Here is a 20,373-nt window from a genome sequence, read left to right as displayed (position 1 = left end):
ACTCAAACATGAGGCGTATGGACATTTAAAATTTATGCTACAAGAAAGATAACAGGACTTTTCTTTAACAGGACATCGAACAACTGTTCCAGAAAAATAGATAATCTCGTTTAAAAAAAGAGTAAAGAAAAGAAAAGAAAGAGACGTCTGGTCATCTTATTTATAGCATTCCGTTGCAATTCTCCCTGGATACCACTAGCATTATAAATATGACCTGGTAAGTTAACAGATTTACAGTATTATATTCGAAAAGAATGATTAAGATTAGCGGTTTAAATATGTCGTCACGAAGACACTCGTACATGCGGGAAATGCTATTTACGTCACACATACATTGTTCCAATGCTTTCCTTAATATCTGACTTCCATTTCCTTCCTACATTTGATAAGAGAGTTAAATTTCGAAGACAAACAGGAAAGAAAGAAAAGAAATGAATTACTTAGAATAATGCAAGCCTCTTTGTCAGCGGTTACCAACATACTTGGACATACTGCTTTATCTTCCAGAACAAAGTGATCAAACAGGTAAGACAAAATTTTAGCTATTTCTTATTATTCTAGTGTAAACAATTGACCTAAACTCAATTGAACATGGCGTTCTATTTATAATAGTATACATTACTCCTAGTTCAAACGGTGCTTTTCCAGAAACTGAGTGTGGTAGCGATAGATGATAGTCAAGTGTTTCACTGACCGACACAGCTGTCGTCATAACAGTGTTCAAGTTATGAAATAGTTTATCGCAAGAGTCTCAAACTCAAAACTCCGACCGTTTTCAACGTGAGTTACCTGTATCTTCGTGGTACTACTTTCACACTTTATGTATATTAAATTCTCCCTCTAGGAGAAATCTTGGGAATTATCATTGCCTGCGCTCCATGGATACACGTGGGTTCTAGGCTCTCAAGTTAACTTGGTATCCTCCAAATAAGTGAGGTTTGTAAAGCAAAGTCTTTCAAAATTTGAACAAATTATTACATCATTTTAAAAGAATGATATACGAGGACGTCAGGAGAAAAACAAAGTGACACGTGGGTCTTTGGAGGTTAAGTTGCTGGCTTGCTTCAAATAATAATTGTGTGGATGTTAATTTTTATTGAAGTTTTATACATTTTTTTTAGAAAAGCAACTCAGCTTTCGAATGGGAGTATGATTAGCTAGAGCAGAAGATTCCCTAATTATGCGTCGTTTGGTCCTGCTCTTCACTGCTATAAAGGAAAATAAAAACCTAAGCTTAACTTATACGGTACAATCCGAAAGGTGTATTATAAGCGGAACGGGTAGACTACATGCTTTGCTGGTACACACCAAGTGTACAGTGGCATATACTGGTTCAATGGTTTGGGCTACCACTGATCTAGTTAACTATTATTATTATTATTATTATTATTATTATTATTATTATTATTATTATTATTATTATTATTATTTACTCAGTCATGAGTAAATAGTAACTGGAAATACCAGGGGCGGATCCAGGACCGACTTCTGGGGGGGGCGGTGGGTTGTCATAATGCTACTTTTAAGGGCTCCAAACTCTGTGATGGATTTAATTTATATATAAAAAATAAAAATGTTTCCTATCCTGGGGGGGGGCGATCGCCCCGATCGCCCCCCCTGGATCCGCCCCTGGGAAATACTATAGTTGAACTTTAATTTTCAGGCAGTTAGTTTGTGTTAGTTGGATTTGTGTTTTGGATCCCGTTAACTCCTAGCTATATGAAACATGGATCTACACCTTAACGTAAAATCCGAACCACATGTGCTCCCACTGGAAATTGAAGTCAGGCCTCTATCGCCAAGGGCACGTATTCTAACCGCATAAGCACGAAAGAACTTTTTCAGAAGTATTTCTGAATTAAAGTAAGTACTATGAAAGACCTTAGAGCTCTAAAGATGATTGGAGAGTAATGGTTAATTTCACTCATGGAATTTAAATGCTTAAAAGAATTTTGTCGATTATCATACTCTACACTCACATCATAACCCTGAAAACAAGCTGCATTTATTAACTCAATAAAACTTTTCAATTTTTAAAACAACATTATATTCGACATTTTGTGGAAAACGAAATGAAATCTTTAAGTTTTATGTCCCACGCTTATGCCGGCTAGGCTAAAGGAGACGGTGATGATGAGAAATGAATGAAATGATGGAATGTAGAAAGTGGCAGGAAACTGGAGAACCCTGAGAAAACTCACGCACACAGTGTTAGTCTGCCATAAAGCTCACTTGCCGTGAGCTGGGATCGAATCAAGGACCCTATACACCAGAAGTGAATGCTCTACCACTGAGCCACCATGGCTCCGACATTTTGTGGAGCTTGTTGCTTATGTAACTTTAAATAAACTCTGCACTGACAAGAATTTCAAATCTCATGTTCCTTTAAATACCAGTCTTCAATATTTCGGGGTTGCAGTGTGAAGGAATTCGAGTAAGATTTTTTTTTTTTTTTTAATTTCCTCCACGTATGAAGTTTGCTGCTGAATAACGGCTAACGAAATAATTTCGACAGCTTATGGCTGTTACACAAGCCATGCAATTCCGTTATCATACGAAGATTGTATGAAAATGCCATGAACACTTATAATGCATTGTCGTTCTTTTACATTAATAGCTGGGAAAGATGGAGTGGTAATGTAATCCGGCTCTCGTGAGTGTAGTGGAGAACGGATTGACGGTCTGTCCACCAAGAGCCTGATTTAGATTTGATGAGGCCCTAGGCTATTGAAAGTAATGAGGCCCTTTATATGTCCAGCTATCCTTTGTCCTGTCAATGACAAATTGTCAGCATTGCATGCTGCATGTTGCCATGGAACCAGTTCATGAAGAACGTAGGCACCTATGTGCAGAAATGAGCAGGCTAGCAGACATGTAGTAGTAATTTTGGGAGCAGGCTAGCAGAGAGGCCCCATTACTTAGCTAATCGTGGTTGAAAAGAAAAAAAAAAATATGACGCTTTTAGAGTGTAAAAATAATTTTGCAATTCACGGTATTTCAGTAACCTTTGCCGTCTTGATTTTCATTCATGCGTCTCAGGGGGTAGCCTCCCCGTTTGGGAACCAGTGGAGTATTGGATCTGTCATAGGAGCCTACACAACATAAAATACTGTTAGTGCGTTTGCACACGGCAACGATAATATCGGTGGAAGCACCGATAATGTCGGCGGTGGGAGCACCGAAAATATCGGCGGTGAAATCGACTTCAATGTATTCAAATCGTAGCTTGCACACGCCACCGATATTATCGGCCGATCCTCCGACACGCAGATGCTGTCGGCCAAGTCCCCGATACTGTCGGCGGTATCGCCGACACCGATTTTGTCGGGGGCAATGTTTTCTTATGATTGGATGCACACGCCACCGATAATGTCGGCCGGCCAGCGGGTTAGATGAAGAGAGTGAGTGACAAGGCGCTGTGTATTTTTGTTTCGTTTCTGGTCTTTGGAATTTAGTTGTTTCCATTTTTTCTATTGCAATTGTATATTATTATTATTATTATCTTGTCCTATAAACAACTTCGGAACAGCTTATTTTTTTACAGTCTCTGTTTTGGAGTACCTAATTCCCTTTATTAAATAAATATAAAATGTGGGAAGTCTGAAGAGTACTGGTTTCCCTCTAAATAGCTATTACCAAATAGAATATAGGAAATTTAGATTACCAATTTCTTGATTATTTTCCACTCCTTTTTTATTTTTGTTCTTTTACTCTTTGATGGTATATTTTTTAATCTATTAATGCTTTTAAATTTTAATACATTCTGGAAATTAATTTAAGCGTAATTTTCAAAGTTTGATACACTGTGAACATAAGCATATGGAAAAAATCCTGATTATTATTACTTTCTTTTATTTTCATCAGAATTATGTGCAGATCACTTTTCCCTGTTCCACTCAATAAGCAATGATTGAATAGAATATTTGTTGACAAGTCAAAGTAGAATTATTATTATTTTGAAATGAAACCAGCACAATCAAACACTCTTTCCAAAGCTCCAAGGACAAGTTACTCATTTGGCATTTTCTTGATTGTGATCTCAACAATTGGAATGTGACTTCATGCTTCACTTGTTGCAGATTTTTTCTCTCATTTCCAAAACTATCCCAAATCCCCCCTTTTAAAAAATAATTTGTGGAATGGCAATTGAAAACAAAGACCAAAGCTATGTATCCAAGTTTTCCCTCTCCCCTTTGTATCGGGATCGACCCCCTGATAGAGTTCTGCAGTTTAGCTACAGTGACTAAATGAAAAGGTTGTGTATTATTGCATTCGTATCTTTCTAGTTTTGCTTAGATTTTTAGAGATGGCAGGAATTTTTCCATTCGATATTTTAACCCTTATTGAACTTGTGGAATGTAGACCTAGCATATGGGATAAGATAACAGACTCTTTCAAGGACAGAATTGAAAAGTAAAAAAGCATGGCGAAAAGTTTATGCAAGCCTTGCCCAGTATTTTGAGTTCATGGACAAAAAAAAAAAAAAAAAAAAAAAAACGAGAAACGACAGGTATGTATGCAACAGCGCAAATCTGTCTTCAACTTTGGGGGGGGGGGTAAGATCGTTCCCATATTATATATATAGCGATGTTCAAACTATTTCTGTAGTCGAGAAAGAATGCTGTGGAGGATGAGGGGAGCAGGGTTGTCTTCAACATTGGGAGGCGGACAGATTTGAGGCTTATTCTGAGTGGACATTAATTTCATCTCACTTTCCTTTCTGGCGATCGAACACAATCAAATTTCTCTCCCAAAAAACACATTTCAATCGGATTATTTGGGGGGACAGTCTCCCCAGTTCCAAGATTAGAGGGGACAGGTCCCCTTCATCCCCCCGGGATTTGCGCCAGTGTATGTATGGAGCAATGTAAAACAGAATTACTAATTCGAATCTTATCATTTAATCTACTATGACATTAATGTTAATTGCATGGAAAACAAAATAATATACATACGTACAATATGTAACAGTGTTCCAACAAAAATTAAAACTAATACATTTTGCAATGTACAGCAGCATCAATTCTCATCGAAACGAAAATAATATGTTTACAGCATCTATTTAAAACGGCACTGTTAAATCTAAACATGTTTAGGCATAGGGCTATTTTTTCTAAGTTTTGCACCGTCCTCCACAGATCTTCAGAACAGTTTTTGTAGTCCTTTTTTCAAAAATAATTTTCCCAATTATTATTTTTTAAAATTTGTTTTCATATATGGAGAAGATTTCTTTGTGTGTGTCGCTTACTTCGCTCATCACCGGCAACGATATTGTCGGGGCTTCCACCGATATTGTCGGCGACGTATGCAAAGTACGCCGACACCGACACCGATATTATCGGGGCTTCCACCGATATTATCGTTGCCGCGTGCAAACGCAGGGGAAAGTTGTACAAAATGGGGACCCTTATATATTTTAGTACATAAAGCCAAAACTATCAATGATAAAATTTCAAAATGTAAATCAAAATTTTGAGTGGAATATTGGTTACCATAAAACAGGTCTTTTTGTACCACAAGAACGTTTATTTTAACAAAAAAAAAAAAAAAAAAAAGGAAACTGAAACAGAGCAAAAGTCCCCGTTTTATACTACTAGTCAGGTAAAATGGGGTTTCCTTTAAAAACTTACCAAAATACTTACAAAACTTACAAATATCTTGCTTTAAAAAATGTAAATCTTGCTTGCAACTTCTTTATATCTTATACACGTATCTTGTTTATAATTATTCAAAAAGGAAATAAAAGTGAGGTTTTCATACTAAATAATCAAAACTAATTAGAAATATAAAGCTTTTGTCTAGTATTTAAACTTTACGTGCTACAAAAGTCATAAACAAATGTATGATCGTCTTAGTCCGCGTTAGAGCAAGCATCGTGTGCCCACCCATTGCAGTTAGAACACCTAATACATCCTTCGTTTGCTTTAGAGTTCGTTGTAAAAAAAAAAGAAAAAAAAAGAAAAGAAACATCAGAATTCTCTTCCTCTTCCGACGATGAAGATAGTATTGTTTCCGTCCTGCATTTAATTTGTTTTACTTTGGGTCTCTAAGAGTAACCATTATCAAACAAGATCCCTTTTTTCATTCCAATACGTTTGCTAATTTTTCGTTCTTTACTAGTAGATCCTTTAATATTTGTCTCTCCAGGAGTAGCCTTATTAAACAATCTTTTGTAGATTTTTTTCTTATTTTCTCCCTTTCGTTTCTCTTCTGCTTCTAATTCAGCTTTGTATGGTGAGAAAGTGAGAACAACCGCCTTACCTCTTCTTTTATCACTTTTATTTTCCTAATCCTGCTAAGCTCTTTAGGTGGAGGCATGAGCAATTTTGCCAAAATAAGAAAACCTGAAGAATTTTCCACCGGATCCCAATTAATCCCATATGTCGAAAGTTGAGAAAGCTCAACATTTGATGTCGGAGAAGTGGCAGCTGCAGATATGGAGTGTTGAGATGATTCAGCAGCTGGTAGTAGGACACAAGTTGGCACAGATGTTGAAGGTTGAGAAACCTCATCAGCAAATGTCGGAGAAGTTGTAGCTACAGATGTTGAGTGTTAAAATGGCCCAGCAGCTGGTGGTGGGATACAAGTGGGCAACAGAGGTTGAAAGTTGAGAAAGCTCAGCAATTGTTGTCGATCCGCGTGGTCTTTTGGTAGTCTCAGATGGAACAAATAATTGATAATCAAATACATCTCCAACGGGTATATTCCAGTTTTCCTAAAGCTATTTACTACCGTTTGCACTGAAGCTGCTTTTGCAAAAGCTGCATGGAAGAGTTTCCCCACTTGATGTATGGTTACTACCCAGCCAGGATGGTTTATCAACAATTTCCTTACTTTTTCAGAATAGTAATTACTAAGAGGTGCCATGAAACTGACATCCAGAGGTTGTAATATGTGGGTTGTGTGTGATGGAAAGCAAAGCAAAATTATATTCCTTTTCTCTGCTAGATTGATCAGTTTTAAGCATTTGACATGTGAATCGTGACTCTAATAGAAGTAGTAAAGGTTTCTCAGAAGTAGGATTTGCGAACTCTAAAGATTTATTAAACCAAACAACCAAACAACAAAAAAAAAAAAACTTTTCTTATTTATCCAGCCACTCTCGTGATACACAGCAAATGAACCAAGAGGTGCATCATCCATCAACATAGGATTTTCCCTTTTAATGGGGAAAACAAACATGGTGGCCCAAAATTACAAGCTGCATTCATACATATTTCTGCAGTCACTAAAACCCCTCTTTCAGATGATTTCAAAGCACCTACTTGTTTTTTCCCACGAAGAGCAAGTACTTTAGACGACTTATTGGGTACTATTATGATGCCTGTCTCGTCAACATTATAAATGTCATTTGGAGAGAAATTATGTTCACCAAGAGATTCCAATAGATCAAAAAACTTTTTGACAGCCTCTTAACTCCGTTTGCTCTAGCCATAGATGTCTTCTCAGGATCACGCAAAGAAAGGTTAGGTTGCCTAGAGAGAAAACTGTATAGCTAGCCTTTTTCAGCAAGCTTCTTCCCCCTGTTAAACGAGTAAGAAACACGGTTCGCTTTAGCCAATTTGAACGTAAAAGAACGTAAATCGGTTAGTGTCAGGACAAATAGTCTTTCTTCTAGTGTTAGTATGTGTTGGACTACTTCTTCCTGATTCTTCGAGAAAACACTTTCGAATCTCCCTTGACGTTTCGCTGCAGCCTCTGCAGAAAACAGGCCTTTCTCTCGTGCCTTCTGTAGGCCCTATTTTTCTTTCTAGTGTCGTCTAATGGACATTGAATACTGCAGAAGCTCTTCTGTAACCCATTTGGCTAATGTCCCGGTATCAGAGAAAATCGGATAGACAAAGTTGCTCTGAAGCAAACATGGCTGGAGCAACTTTGTCTATCCGATTTTCTCTGATACCGCTCCAGAGGAATCTGCAAGACAAGACAAGAAACGAACGCTGACATTAGCCATGTACAAATACAGAACAATTTTAAAATACAAGTACTTGTCTCCATTTTATATTTCATTCCTGTAGATCTGTTTTAATGGCATATAAGTAGCACAGCCCTGTACATACCATATATCTGACTTTTAGTGTATACTATGTAGTAACCAAACAAATGTGTGTGTAAAAATCCATGAATACCTAGGTATAAAGAAGTAATAGGTTTAGGCTTGGGTTCGATTGTCATCAGGTAAAACTATAGAATCAGGTATGGCTAACAAAAATACATTAACTAAGAAAGACATTTTATGGACGTATGTTCTACAATTATGTGTTGTTAATTTTAACCGGGTTGCTTCCTCAGCCATCGCCTCAGCACTGGCCTATAATGTACCGCGCTCTCGGCCTCGAGCGGACTGTAATATAAGTAAATTATAATGATGTTAAATGTCGTCTAAAATGGGAAGTCCCCAGTTTGTACTACCTTCTATGTCCCCGTTTTGGCAGAATGTAACATACATGGAAACACATGGGTTCCCTATGCCCATGGGTTAGATACTCCAATAAGTGAAACATGCAAACAATGACATATCGAAAAATATTTCGCAAAAAACTTCAAAACAATATACATCCACACTAAATGTACAGTGATGTCTATATTCTTGCTCAAAACAGTTTAATTGTGGCCTTGAACAGTAGTACATAGCCTTGCTGCTGTAAACAGCCCCAATGATGTAGAAACAGCATGTCCCCGTTTTATACAACTCTCCCCTATAACTTATTTTTTATCCTATAGTTTGGAAATGTACATCAACTTTTTCTGTAGATTTTTTGGGCCCCCAAGAAAGTGGGACCCTAAGCTATAGCTTGTTTAGCTTGTACGTAAATCCGACACTGTGTGCACCCATCTACTGCATAAAATTCAAGCCGCAGTCATGATTCAGATTACACGTTGTCAGTGTTAGTAGTTTGAGGAAAATCTCTCTAATTTAGGTAAATTTCGTAGGTAAATTTAGAAAAATGGAAAAAGTTTCTTTTTTCGATAAAACGTTGAAATCCAGGGAAATTCTCGCGCAAACTGGTTGACCAATATAAATGTTTACCACTGGTTATCAAACTTTCCGATAACACGGACCCCATGTTCATTCAGAAAGTGATCTACGGACCCCCTTGCAATGCTATCTGAAATTTCACATGGTATTTAAAAATAACTAATTAGAATTACCACTGACGAGAAAAAGATCAAAAAGTAATGCAATAAGTAATTTATTCTAAAGATACATGATTATTTCCTAATGAATGAGACTTCAATTGAAAATACGGTAACTTTCAAAACAGAAAATCAATGTCTTTTATTATTATTATTATTATTATTATTATTATTATTATTATTATTATTATTATTATTATTATTATTATTATTATTATTATTATTATTATTAAGGAAATCCACTTGATAAACAATGTTCTCAAATGTGGGGTTACTAATGTGAGGAATGAAACTCTTTGTTTTTCCATAATTGCATTGTAATCTGGAATAAGTTTTGTAGCATCAATCTTAGGTCCGGTTCCACATTGAGACGATTTCGCTTTAAAGTTTTAATACTGCAAAGAGCAGAAAAGATCTGCTCATATAAGTAAGTGGTAGGGAAAGGCATCAAATGTTGCAATACCATTTTAGACAACTCTTCATACTCACAACGCACACGTAACCAAAAAGCTAAAAAGTTCATTTTCTTTGAAAACGTTTTTCCATGAAGCTCCAGGATAGTTTCAATAGCTGTTTTTGTTTTGTGTTAGAGAGATTCATACCTTGTATGTCATGGATTTCTACATAAGTGAAAAGATTTTCAATTCAACCATTACCAGGTTGTGGGACAGGAAAATATTATCGAAAACTTGCAGCTTATACTTTTAGAGTGTCCTAAAAGTGTTTTGTACATACATTTCAGCAGAGAGATTTTCACCTGAAGAATCAACTAAATCCTTGAGCACTGGAAATGCTGAATAGTTATTGTTTTGCACTTGTACTGCCCACAGCTGCAGTTTCTTATAATCTTAAAAATGCTTCTTGCATAACAGCTGTGGGTTCCATTTTATTACAACACATTTTAATTTGTAGGCGTCGCGGACCCCCCTGGCTAAAATTTTGCGGACCCCACTTTGAAAACCACTAGTTTAAACTTTTCTTTGTTCTTCAGAAATGAACTATAATACAAAAGCAATAGTGTATGTCTGTTCAAAGCAGCATAATTTGTACCCATTGTACGCTGGGTGTATTTGTGTGTATCTTTTTTTCGTTCTAAAAATAATAATAGAGTGGAGAAAAAGTAAAAGATATAGAAAGAAAAAATAATAAGCAAAACAAATGTGGTTGGTATTTCCTTTAACATAGCCAAATTAATCTTATCAAATAACTTCTGTCGTAGAAACTGGAACTCAACAAACTGCGGAAACTTTGATAAGAAAATAGTAGGGTAACACACAATCATAGTCATACGTCTTGCAAATAAAATCAGAAAAATAAAAACACTGCTGAACAAGACTGCACTTATTTCATATAAAAACACATTTACACGTGACGTTTCGATCTTCTAGCCAAGATCCTCATCAGGCGTGACAGCACTAATTAAACACTTCTTACTAAACACAAAATAGTGCACAACTGCAGAGTATCACTAAAATTCTACTTACGCACTAGAACTTCCTACGCCAATTCGCGGATGGGGGGCTGAGCAGGCTTTGCCCCAGAAAGTTTGCTCGAGCCCCATATAATCTGAATATATTTGTTAGGATATACGGAATGCAATGATGCCAAATGGCACCACCTGGTATGCCCCTACCCCAATTACCCACATTCAAAGTTTCGTAATCTTTCCCCAAGTCGTTTCAAAAATGCAAGAGTGGTGCTGGACCTTTGCCTCACCCTATATTTCAAAAGATGCATGGACATAAAACAAACAAAAAAGAAGAAGGAAAAGAGAGAGAGATGATAATATTTCTGTACATTTCCGTCGCTAAATAATGATGTGATTTGTTTACCTACATATTTCTGCATTTTATCAACCACCCCACGAGCGGCTTTAGGATTTTAATTTTGGGTAGACCCGCTCCCTCGCTTATATATTTACTCTTTATTCTATCTTTTAGTGTTTATATATTTTTCAAAATGTTTGGGTAGGTCCGTGCCTATCCGGTCTATCCACTAAAACCGCCACTGAACCGTCTCCAAGCGTCTTTCATGTTATCAAATAGGCACTATGATTGTTTAAATATGCTTCCTCTTGTGTTGATGTTTCTTTCCTCCAAGGTAGAAAACTTTTTTTTTATTAAACATCCAAACATAATAATAGTGTTTTTTTTTTTTCGGAAATTTTGTCCGGGGGAGCAAAATCAAAGTTATGAGGGGAGGATATGACTAGTGTTGCGTAGGAGACTGGCAATATGGCAATTCTCTTCTCGTTTTTCAGACGAGAAATTTCTGATTCTCGTGAGCAACATTACTTCACCCAAGTTCTAGTCGTCAAACACTTTTATTATTACGAGGGCCATCCGGAAAGTGGTACCCGTTTGCGCCGCATGAAGCGCTGACGACTCGGGGAGCCGCTGGGCAAGGTCAGACCGCGTCATTGGCTTGTTTGCCTGCTCTGTGCGAGGTTGCGTGACGCTAGCAGTGCCTGTGTTGTGTCTGTGCTCGTTTATAATGATTAAACGAATTGAGAACCTCGCCAGTTGTGAAGTGAGGGCCGTGATTAAATTTCTTAATGCACGAAACGTTCGACCTTGTGAAATTCATCGCCAATTAAAGGAGGCGTATGGAGACAATGTGATGGACGAGTCGTCTGTTCGGCGCTGGTGTCGCAACTTCAACCTGGGGAGGGGGAGTACACATGACGAGGAGCGTTCAGGGAGACCATCTGTCATTACAGACGAACTGCTGAGGTCAGTAGACGAATGCGTGAGCAACGATCGGCGCGTCACAATTGATGAACTCCGTGAACATTTTCCTAATGTGTCTCGAACAATTGTTCATGAAATTGTCAAAGACCATCTGCATTATTGAAAAATCTGTGCAAGGTGGATCCCTCGCATGCTCACAGATGAGCACAAAACCAAGCGTATGGCTGCAGCACTGACGTTTCTGGGACTTTATTCCGATGAAGGAGACTCTTTCCTGGATCGCATCATTACAGGGGACGAAACATGGGTTTGTTATGCATCTCCTGAGAGTAAACGACAGTTCATGAAGTGTCATCACGCTCATTCACCAACCAAACAAAAAAAAAAAAAAAAAAAAAATTAAGACAGTTCCGTCCACCAGGAAACTCATGGCAACCATATTCTGGGATCGACGAGGTGTACTGCTCATTGATTTTATGGCCCGTGGAGACGCAATTAATGCTAATGCGTATTGTGAAACATTAAAGAAATTACGGCGGGCAATACAAAATCGACGGCGAGGTCTGTTGTCTACAGGCGTCATTCTCCTTCATGACAATGCCAGGAGAATGATTCCATGCAGCTGCGAAAATACAACTTCTGCAGCAATTCAAGTGGGAAACCTTCGACCATCCACCGTATATCCCGGACTTGGCCCTTCGGATTTTCATCTCTTTACGAAGCTTAAAGACTTTCTGGCGGGAAAAAGATTTGACAGCGATGAAGAACTTAAATTAGGCGTGACTACCTATCTCAATATGCTAGCGGCGGAGGACTATGACGCTGGAATGCAAAAACTCGTCACACGGTATAACAAATGCCTCAATTTGCTTGGTGATTATGTGGAGAAGTAGTGTAAAGTATGCTCTTTCCAATAAAAACGTGTATATTTGTTAATATGTACTACTGTGTCTTTATTGCACAAACGGGTACTACTTTCCGGATGGTCCTTGTATATGATTCATAGTTAAAAAAAAGAAAGAAACTATAAATTGGTAAAGTGATTATAGGAACACAATGAAGAAAGAGTAGTATTTATTAACGTTTAAAGATACACAAGTCATTACACAATAGACTTCAATAATAAATATGCTCTAAATTAGCCGTGTACAACAGCCGGCCCGCCTAACCCTGTATTCTGGCCCGCTGGTCAGTTATTGAAAACAATAATTATTATAATTTTTCTTTTTTTACAAAACCTGTTAAGAGTGAACTGGAAATTTTCCATCGATCACACAGTGCGAAACGTGGTAACGCCATAAAGACAAAACTTGGCAAGTGCAGGTACTTGGGGGAAATTTCCCTCGGTATAAGGAGTGCCAGATGTACCGACAAAGTTGTTTTGTGTTATTATGATGTAAATTACGATGAACACATTCCATAATTTAATACTATACTATTCAATTATCGTAAAAATGATATACCTACAGTGAGGCCCGCGACGCCATTTAGTGCTCTGTGATTGGCCCACACACTGTTCCAAGTTGCACATCCCTGCTCTAATGTTACAAAGCGTGGCTATTAATTTCCAGAACTGCTCTAATAACACCAGAACAGATGATGCGAAAAACGTACCCTTTTAATATGTTTCGAAGTAATTTCCACCTGCCGTAATACACTTCTGTGCTCGGCTGTATAAATTGTGGAAACAACTTTTAAAGTCCTTTCTCGGTAGGCTCTTCAGTGTCGACGTCACGTGCTTCTTGATGTCTTCAACATCCACAAACCGTCTTCCTTCCATCAGTTTTGAGTTGTGAGAACAAAAAAAAAAAAAAAAAAAAAAAAAAAGTTGCGGGGACCAAGTCAGGAGAGTATGGCAGATTATGCAGTTACACGACCTCATGCTTGGCCAAAAACCGCTTCACTGACAACGCAATGTGGGGGCGGGCGTTGTCGTGCAACAGAAACCATCTCTCATTCTGTCGAAAACGGGGACGTACTCTGCGAATTCTTTGCCGGAGTCGGGCAAGAACTTCTGCGTAATACTGTCCTGTAACAGTCGTGCGAGGTGGAACAAATTCATGATGAATAAGTCATTCACTATCGAAGAAAGCGATTATAGTGGGGTGGGGGACACTGAACAATTTCATGGTAATTTACCTTATAAGCAAACGGTTCGCAACGAATGGAAGAATCTTTACATGGAATCGAAACCTCAATATGTTGTTCAACACTCAGTGCAAGCACTACGCGGTACCTGGTATAGAATGGATGCTACGTGCGTGGAAATGAACACGTGTGTTCTATTCAGAGTCACCCACGATCGAGAGGTGAAACTGAACAAGGGAGGGGTAACACTGAACATTAAAAAAGCACTAAAAATATGCAGAAATACTAAACGTATATATTTTAGGGAAGAATAATCTGCATGTATGATCTGTCCAATAAGAACAAAGGAAGAGATTTACTATAGTCAAAACGAAAGCAATAATATATCTACTGTGTATTAAAACTCCTTGGGGAACGTAGATCCCATAGAACTAAGCAATGCTGACATGTACTCACGCACTGGTTCTGCATCGTCCACAGATAAAAAGTACATTGTTACCAGTGCTCACACAGACTATGCGGTACCAACGGCTGCATCTTGAACATTGGATCCAGTTACATATTGTAGATAACCCAGGACAGAGAAATGAAACACGAACACTGCATTTGAACAACCTTTGTCTGCCACAACACGCTTTGGCTTATTGTTGAAAGAAAGGTCAGTCTCTTTCACGTTGTAGATGTGTTCCGGAGAATTGACCAAGCCAGTGCCTTCTACGATTTGATGCAGGAGATCAAAATATTCTGTAACAACTTCCTTGTCGAAACCTTATGCTCTTGCAAGAGATAGCTGTTTCAGGGTTCGTAATAATAATTCAGGGTTTCGTTTGAAATCGCGTCTCCCTGTTGAAAGGATCTTTCAGTGCTTTCTTTTCAGCGTAGTTAAATGCGGCTTTTCTTACATTTTGCGGTGTTTTAGGGAAAGCTTTCCGTGCCGCCTTGAGCACAAGTTTGCCATTTCATCTTCCTCTTCTTTCCCAAACACGGGCTGACTTCCTTGTGACCTCCTACTGACAGATTTCAACCGCAAATGTAACGTGCCTTTGGGTATCTCGTACTTCTCGGCAGCCTGGCAGAGGGAGTTTTTTTTTTTTTTTTTTTTAATTTCCTCGAAGGCTTGCACCATTGTTTCCTCATTCCATCGTTCGTATTTTGTGCCATTCTTTACTCTCTTGTAGTCTCTGGGCAGCTGTAATGAAACATGAAACCCTGATAAGGCAATGCATACAAATTGTACAGTAAAAACATCATAACAGCAATACAAAGCTGTACTCAGTGTCACCCCATCAAATCTGTTCAGAGTAGCCCCACAACGAAGGTTGTCGGTTAAGTGTTCGTAATTTTTCACAGATGGCAGCACCAGTCAGCATTTAGCAGTCAGACATGACTAAATCCCCGCCAAACTTCCATGCATCAACAACGTGGTTCTGTGCTGTCTCTCATAGAAATTACACACTATATACACAAGGTCTCAAACTACAATATGGTTATTTTATTACTTGATTCTTACATTTGTGTTTTGTCCCTTTCGCTTTCGTCTCCAAAACAAACGTGAGTTCCTCACGTTGCACGAATATTTAGCTCACCACACAAACGTCTTCCAATTCCACCACTTTCTACCAAACTCAAGTTGGCGGTTTTTGGAAACAAATGACAAACGTTAATATGTTCAGAGTCGTCCGCCGTTCAGAGTCCCCCCACCCCACTCTAACATGACTTTGACCTTTGATTTTTGAAATCGAAACTTTTCTGTTTAGGGAAGCTGGGGGACCGCCATTCTGCACTCTTTCTCTTGGTTTCAGGATCATTCGAAGCGAATCGAATGACTATTCTTACGTTATTCACCGACGAAATTTCGTCCAATTCGGACTCAGATTACGTAGTTGTCTTATGTTGCATTCTGTTTTGCATCACCCTGTATATATCGTAAAGTACCCAAAAGCGAATCGAATGACTATTCCCACGTTATTCACCGGCCTCAAATTAGTATCTATACGAAATTTCGTCCAATTCGGACTTGTCAGATTGGCACCATTTCCTTGTTAGTACATCTGGCAATCGTGCAATGAGTTATTCTTTCTATGTCGACTTCTGTGAACAACTCAATACAATACAGCACATTCACACACACACACACACACACACACACAGAGAGAGAGAGAGAGAGAGAGAGAGAGAGAGAGAGAGAGAGACTTTTACTTAAATTCGATCTATACGCAGTATGTAACATCCACACATGCATACACATGAGTATACAATAGAACACCAGTCAGGAAAGAAACAACTACTAAGACACTAGTACTGAAATCTATATTATTATTATTATTATTATTATTATTATTATTATTATTATTATTATTATTATTATTATTATTATTATTATTATTATTATTATTATTATTATTTAAATAAGAAGCCTTTCAATAGTCCGCTCGAACTGCGAATACCGAGAACTTTCCCATTCATGCTTAAAAGTTCTCTTATCAATACATTAGTTCTTCGCTCGGAAAGAGTAACGTTTATGAAAAGTATTTGAAAACCCCTTTAGATATGTATTTTAATCAAAGACAAACGATAATTATCTAATCAAAGACAAACAAATCAACACAAAAACTAACTACAATATTTTCAAAACTTCATTTCAAATAGTTGAGCCGTTTCCTCACATTTTATACGTGTACAAATCGGAAAGAAAAATTGCTATACGAATTATTCTCTTCTTCTTTTAGAAGTGGCATTTTCGCAAACACTGAGGCACATATTGACTTACTTGTAATTAGAAGTTTGTAGACCGAGTTTCAACTCCCTAACTTAGAGTGCTGATGAGATACAAAATTTTTGACACACAATTTGGACCCTCTTTGTCCCGCCTTAGTATACATAATGAATAAAAATGACATGATATAAACTCGGTTCGAGCTGGGGGAGTCAAAACAGACGCGCACCCAGAAATTTTTCTTGGGAAGGGTCCAAGCTCTGGGAGGAGGGGAGGGACTAAATACTACAAGTCACTACGTCTATGTAGTATTGAACGGATATTATTCTGCACCCAGAAAAGCTAGAAGTATTTGTAAAATGCTTCCACTTATATTTTAGGGATAAGAATGATAGAACTAGATTGTTTTTTATAAGAGAAAGAGTAGCAATCAAGTGTAAGATCAAATATTTATGCTACTTCAATCATTTTCCTGTTAAACAAGTATGAGAAAGTGTACAAATGTATGTTAAGTTAGGAAATTTTCTGGAGGGTCCGGATCCGGATCCGCGTGGGTGTACCCCTGATGTTAAATATGTTTAAAAATCAAAAACCTATTTCAGTTGATTCAGCTATTTTCTCGTGAAAAGACAACACATAACGTCCTTTCAGATTTTGTTACAGAATATCTACCTGTTCTTATCGTGACGTCATGTGCTTAGCAGCAATTTAAAATTGATCTGCGTTTCGCGTTTAAGAGATCCCTCTGTATAACAGAAACGGAGCCGTGAATGGCAGGATCGCTTCAACACCGAATTTGACAACCGGTTAAAAAAAAAAAAAAAAAAAAAAAAAAAACTGGCACCTTTGAACGACTTCCGTGTCGGTGCCTAGTGAAATGAGCTAGCTCTAGCAAGAGAACTGGTTTGCCACGCTATAACCAATATTCCAGATTCTAGAAGCATAGAAAATGTAATCTTTAATTTAACGTCCCACGACTATGCACTGTAGGCAGAAGATAATATACTCAGATAAGTAGTGACAAAATAATTATTAAAATAAGACTGTTGTTATACATTGCGAGCTCCATTACTGGACAACCATGATCTTATCCACATAAAACCGTGTAATCATAACACTTATTATTTTACATTATGGGGTAATAACAAAGATACTTTAGATGTTTGCATACAAAAAATCCGTATAAAACACAAGATATCAATGTTATTTGGAAATTAATCATGTGACCATTTAATGTATTTCCTCTTCTTTGTTCTGTTTTAGGTTCAACAATGAGATCATTTGAACTATTTTGTACTTGCTGCAGTATAACTACTGGAGGATTGGTTGTATCTCTTGTTGAAATAGTAAGTATAATATAGGTTTTGTCTAACCTCTGTATACAATCTACTGTAGAAACAAACCCTATATTTTTGTATAAGTTTTATAAACGAAATAGAAAATCCAGGAATCACTAAAGATACCTATGGACTACGAGAAATAATTTAATTCAATAATCTTGACTTACACCAAAGCTGAGCTCCCTTGTGGCTATGTAGATAGCATACACATGTTTTGCGTGGAGACTCGTGTACAATTGCAGGCGACATCTCATATATATAGCCTCGCTGCTCAATGGGACACTAATCTCAAATACAATTATATCAGAGCTGTCCAAATGGGGGTCCACAAGACTTTCACGATTTGTGGTCTAATTTTAGTTATTAGTAGACACCAAAAAGCCGATTTTTTGGAATGAACTTTTTTTTATCAAAACAGCATTTTTCTTCAAAAATACGAAAATTTTTGCTTTTTTGACTTTTTTATTTTTCTTATTCAAGTACTACCTTCGTTTTCCAGTAGTGGATTCCACAATTAAAAATGTACCTTTACCACATTCATTACTTCTGTGCGGGTTCCATTTCAGTTCGGGGATGCTTCAAACTAACATTGCTTCTCGAACTGACATTTTACTGATGTTCAGCAAGTGTAAGTTATGCAACCCAACATACCATATATATATATATATATATATATATATTGATGCCTGCGATTGATTGCTTAATCACCTTACAAATTCTCTGAAAGTTATACATCTTGAAATGTGTTTTATAGGTTGTTTAAACTCAAACTAACAGACAAGAAAATAAGTATCATAAACCAAGAAACAGATACAAAACCATTTTGTTTTAGTATAGAATTTGGCTTACAACTTGTTCTCTGTTCGGCAAACATTTTATTATGAGCTTCAGATTTTTTAAAATTAAAACCTAATATAAGTTCAGTTTACAAAACAAAAAGCCATAAAAGCCATTAACGACAATTATAGGTATGATTTTACTTTAACCGGAGTAGAAATAGATTGTCTACTGAATTTATTCTTTCTTTACTGTTAAATAGTGTCAATATATTTGAAATGGAAATTTGGTTAAAGCATTTTAACTTTCTTCCGCTTGAATTTTAACGCTCTCAATAAATGCTATGAACGTGGGACGTAAAACTGAAAGATTTCATTTAATTTCATTTTATAAAATGTGTTCAGCTCCAATACTACAATTGTAAACAAATCAAATAAATTCTTCTAATGAACGAAACAACTAAAACTCTGAGCAAAATATACTCGATGAACAAATAAATAGAAAAGGTGTTCCACAAGGGTCAATTCTAGGTCCTAAACTCTTCCTTCTGTATCTTAATGATTTATCTCGTAAAAAAAAGGGTAATGTAATCTTTTTTGAAGATGATACAACAGTAATTGTAACTGAAAAAGACAGAGATAGCATTGCAAGAAGCCATTGATCTTACAACATCCCAACTTATGCAGTGATTTTCTACAAATAAATTAAAACTAAATGCAGATAAAACAAAGTGTGTCTACTATCATTTATCTCACAGAACATCACACCAACTACCGCAGATATTCGTGAATCATGAAGTATGTACATTTACTAATACCATAAATTTTTTTGCAATGTATCTAGATGATAAATTTTCATGCCAAGAACGTGTAGACGAACTAAGCAAAACGTTAGCCCAAACTATGTACATAATACGAACTCTAGTCCGAATATTGAATCTACAATCAATTCTGTCCCTGTACTGTGCCATATTCAACTTTCATATTAAACACGGAATTGCCTTGTGGGCGTCTTCGCCAAAACCTCAGAATATATTCAAACAACAAAAATGTGTCATAAGCATCATTTCAAAATCACTGAAACGCACCAGCTGTAAGGAACTATTTGAATCATTGAACATTATGACAGTTTCTTCTTAGTACATATTTGAATTTCTCAAAATTACTTGGATAATATTAAAAGAGATGGTGATACAATTATCTTACGCATGGGAAAGATAACTTATCTATTGTTTTAACAAAAGAGACACTGACCAAAGCTTAAAACTTTACTTTATTTTAAATTATAATTTGTAACTGTTTCGGATATCTAGCATATCCTTCTTCAGACACGATCGAAATTAATGAAAATACAGACATATATATAAATGTTGTTATAACAGAGTTTAAATTTATTACAATAGATAATAAAGTAAAGTTTTAAGCTTTGGTCAGTGTCTCTTTTGTTAAAACAATTAATCCAAAGCCATGAATAGTCTTATTATCTATTGTGTGTCATAGAACATCTGCATTCGGAAAATCACATATCTATATGGGTGTAAAACTGTGTAATAAGCTAACTGGGTACATAAAAAGCTAACTGGATATATAAAAAATACTCATGAAAAGAATTTCTTTGACAACTC

General features: G+C 36.9%; 1 protein-coding gene across 2 annotated transcripts in view; it reads left to right on the top strand.

Moving 5' to 3' along the window:
* The first annotated feature begins 227 nt into the window (after positions 1-227).
* The window catches only part of LOC145676764 (uncharacterized), a 55,036-nt gene continuing 34,890 nt past the window's right edge, over positions 228-20,373 (top strand). Inside the window, exons 1-2 of one of the 2 annotated variants that reach the window (XR_014129462.1) lie at positions 228-525; positions 17,896-17,978. Coding sequence is in view for 1 of the 2 variants with exons in the window: in XM_081747574.1 (XP_081603700.1) it covers positions 17,904-17,978 (75 nt within the window). In the remaining variant the exon portion in view is untranslated. The remainder of the gene's footprint in view (positions 526-17,895; positions 17,979-20,373) is intronic. The other variant, XM_081747574.1, reaches the window with a different exon arrangement.

Source organism: Thermobia domestica, chromosome 2, assembly GCF_964235325.1.
Source record: "Thermobia domestica chromosome 2, izTheDome1.hap1.1, whole genome shotgun sequence".
NCBI lineage: Eukaryota > Metazoa > Arthropoda > Insecta > Zygentoma > Lepismatidae > Thermobia > Thermobia domestica.
This window is presented reverse-complemented; position numbering and strand designations above follow the sequence as displayed.